At 51.9% G+C, this 3957-nt stretch overlaps 1 protein-coding gene across 1 annotated transcript; it reads right to left on the bottom strand.

Annotated features, from left to right (window-relative positions):
- On the bottom strand, positions 1133-3497 carry LOC8083710 (transcription factor MYB2). The gene is made up of 2 exons (XM_002465313.2): positions 3094-3497; positions 1133-2495 (listed from the first exon to the last, which is right to left on the bottom strand). The coding sequence occupies exons 1-2, from the start codon at positions 3248-3250 to the stop codon at positions 1642-1644; spliced, it is 1011 nt and encodes a 336-aa protein (XP_002465358.2). The 5' UTR covers positions 3251-3497; the 3' UTR covers positions 1133-1641.

Below are 3957 nucleotides of genomic sequence, written 5' to 3'. Positions count from 1 at the left end.
AACATGTTACAAAAAAAAAAAGGTCAGATGTTTTACAAGAGTTTCACGTCTTAGATAGGATTGTAGGAATCCGGTGAGATGTTTCTTCCCTACATCTGAAATTTTAGTTAAAGCAATTTTATCTAGAAATCACATCGAAATAGTCGATGCAAGCCTATCTAGTAAAATCTAGTGTAAATCCAAGAGGCAGTAACTAAAATTAGGGTGTGAAGAAGAATTGTTTCAACCGATTCAGTTTATTTCTTTTTCTATAAATGCTACTTAATTCGTCCCTAATTATAAGACGTTTGACTTTTTTGACATCAAATTTGACCACTAGTATTATTCAAAAATTTATGCAAAATATCACTTCTTTTGTTGTGTCTTGGTTTATTAATAAAAATTCTTCAAGAATTACTTAAATTTAACTATATTTGCGCAAAAAAAAATTAATAAAACGAGTTGTCAAATTTGAGGTAAAAAAGTTAAACATCTTATAGTTGGAATGGAGAGAGTACTGTTTATAAGAAGAAGAAATTGGAACAAAAGAAAAACAAAAGGACCAGATGTATAGAAGAAATATTTTCTTGAATCGACGAGGCACAATATAGCAAAACTGCTGTGAAAACAACACGTGTCATGCCGCGGGCCTGCCGATCACATCGATCGCCCGCGACGCCACCGGCAGACTGTTGGCGCTGACGCGACGGCTCCTTCCCTCCCTCCCTCCCTCGCTCGCTCCATAGATCTGAAGCCGTGATATGTAATCTGAGGCGGAATGAAACACACATCCATGTCGGCATATAAACAAATGGATCGGAACATCAGTCGCGCAGCAGTCGCCGTCGTCGGGGTATAATCATCATCATGGTGATAACTAAACCAACACCACTGCAACAGAAACGGAAAGGAGAATTTAATCGATCGCCACTGAGACCGAGAGGCGGCCGGGGGCGCATGAGGATCACAATTAGCGGCGAGAATTTGGCAGGGGGTGTACGTATGCTGGACCCTCCGGTAGTACTTGTAGGCGACTTCGACTTGACGTCGGAACTCACTCTCATCCTCTCTTATCGCTTCGTCCTTCTCGCTTCTAGAAGTAGTCAAATCATCAGTAACTTCAGTTCGTTATAACTTGTTCATGCTATATATATCACTCCAAATTAAGAGTCTATCTATCACTCTATCATTGCAGTAACTTCAGTTGTTCATATATATGATGTATTTACTCAAAAAGAATGAGTAAAATTAGACGGGCCACGTACAAACACTTAACGCTAGTATAGTATACACTACTACAACAGCTACGTTTTTTTTCTGGAATTTTCTTTGGCGTATGTACCCTACTAGCCGCTAGGCGGCTAGGGAATTAAGACAAGAAAAAAAAAACTAAGAAACGGAGTAGAACTGGAGCGGAAGAATACGAGCCCAAGAACAGCATCTTGAACCGAACAAAGAGAAGTGTACGCCGTCGTCTTCGATTCCTCCAAATAATCTCTCTCCTTCTTCTAATCCGTGTCTCAGCTACCTCTGCTCCTCTGCTAGGCGGCGTCCCCGACGTGTCCGATCGACGCGGGTGTCCGATCCACTCACCGGCGACATGATGCCGCGGATTTCCATGTCGCCGCGCGCGTGCGTGGTGGCTCGTTGCACTTGGATTATTCACACGCCCTGCGCCTGCGTGAACCACAGGTTGTCGTCCATGCTCCAGATGCTCTCCACGTCGAAGCTGCCGATCTCGAAGTCCGCGACGCCCAGCTCGGGGAGCTCGGATGAGGCCCACGTCGTCGTCTCCCCGAGCAGGCACGACGATTGCTGCTGCTGCTGCTGCTGCCCGGCCAGGACGGCGCTGGAGGCGTCGCAGGCGGTGGTGAACCACTCCGCGCCACCCACCGGCGCCACCAGCCAACAGGGCTGTGCCCCCGCGCCGGAATCCGAGGACGGGGAGGACGACCCGGCCGTGGTGCTCGACAGCTCCGGGCCGACGGCGGGGTTGTTCATCATCAGTAGCTGGTGGTGATCACCGTCACCAACGGCGGCTGGGTAATAGCAGTCTGCAGGAGGCCAGCTGCAGGCGTCCGTGGGCAGCTCCTCCGGCGACGCGTACAGGCCGTCGTCGGCGCCTCCTTGCTGCCACGACGACGAGAGCGGCGTGTCCGCGGCGGCGCCAGGCTGCGGAGGAGCCCCGCCGGCGCTGGCGTTGGCTGCGGCGGCCTGGATGCGCTCGACGAGGCGGGGCATCCAGAGGTAGCGCATGACGTCCTTGAACTGCTGGCTGTTGACGTCGCACTTGAGCTGCTTGGCGTGCTTCTGCACGCGCGTGCGCCAGTAGTTCTTGATCTCGTTGTCGGTGCGCCCCGGGAGGTGCTGCGCGATCTTGGACCAGCGGTTGCCCCAGCGCGAGTGCAGCTCCAGGATGAGCAGCTGCTCCTGCGGCGTGATGTTGCCGCGCCGGAGGTCCGGGCGGAGGTAGTTGAGCCACCGGAGGCGGCAGCTCTTGCCAGTGCGCTTCAGCCCTGCATCACAGGAACACACAACACAGGATTAGTAATCCATACGTCACCATGCTTATCACGCCATTGCTAGCTGCTGATTGCATATGGTACATGTCACCAACTAGCTAAGCTAATTAGTTATGCAGATGAGACATGAGAGTATATGTATGTGATGCTGACAAGATGCGTGATGTAATGGAATGGAAGACATGGAGTTAAGTAAATATCCCTACGGTGGCGGGGAATGATGCTAACCACTAAAAGGTCTATCTTTCTCACTCACTGTAGGCTCCGGTTAGCTGGATGGCTGCTAGGCTCTCTAGCCTCTCCTACCTAGGCAGCTATCTGTTTCCATATTAGCATGTACGTACCAGATGCAAAGCGACAGCAGCTTTGCCAAAGCCCTTCGTGTTCCACGATTGCTCAGGCTAGCTTGTACGGCAACGCGGAGAAGAAAACGATACGCAAGTAAAGCTAAGCATCTGGAATCGGTGGCTGAATTGATAGGATAGAGCCCAGCAGCCATGAGGCGGCTATACTATAACGATGCAGCTGCTTCGATCAACATCATGTAACTGATGATTTGAGCTACATATATGTATATATGTATATATCCCACCTGCTGATCGGGCGAGCGAGTTCCAGCGTCCCTCGCCGTGCGCGGCGACGTAGTTGACCAGCAGGAGGTCCTCCTCCACCGTCCACGGCCCGCGCCGGAGCTCGCCGGCCATCACCTCCTCCTCGCTGCTCGCGTCTCTCTCGTGCGCCATGTCCATCAGATTCTTCCGATCGATCCCCTTGAGACGTTGATCGGCTGATGAGCGGCGGACGACGACTGCTGGCTGCTGGATGATTGATGACTAGTATTCAAAAGTTCGAAGAGCTCGCAGCTGCTGCTTTGCTGGGAGCTAGGAGGAGAAGGCGGGAGAAAGAAGGAAGACGAAGGAAGAAGAGTGCGATGAGGTGGGGCGGGAGAGGAGGAGGCGGGGCTTATATAGACGTCGAGACGCAGAGGCGGAGGTGAGGAGGGGGAGGGGGAAGAAGTAGGCTGCTGGTGGTGGTGGACTTGGATGGAAAGAAAGCAGCATGTGGGGGAGCACGCCGCAACCAGGGAGATTAGTTTATCCCTTTTCATTTCTTTCCCTTTTAAAGCCAAAAGTTCAGGGGTTAATCAGGTGCGATTAAGATTTTTTTCCCCGCGACTGGAGATGGAGGGGTGTGTGTGGTGGTGGATTAATTACTGGCGATTACAGTATTATATTATAATTAATTAACGGCTAATTAATCGATCGGCTAGCGTACACGGGTTGGGGGCTCCGGGGGACTTTGACTGGTTGACTCCATCGCCTGGGCCCGGGCCCCCGCTAGCTCACTCGCACTCACCGCACCGCACCACGGGCATGGATGGAGGCAGAGCTCGCCGGTCACGCGCTCGCCGCGCGGGATGTGGGCCCCGGCTTGAAATAAAAAAGGGCAGGGCTAC

Source organism: Sorghum bicolor, chromosome 1, assembly GCF_000003195.3.
Source record: "Sorghum bicolor cultivar BTx623 chromosome 1, Sorghum_bicolor_NCBIv3, whole genome shotgun sequence".
Lineage (NCBI taxonomy): Eukaryota > Viridiplantae > Streptophyta > Magnoliopsida > Poales > Poaceae > Sorghum > Sorghum bicolor.
The sequence above is the reverse complement of the archived record's forward strand: the minus strand, read 5'-3'. Positions and strand labels throughout refer to the sequence as shown.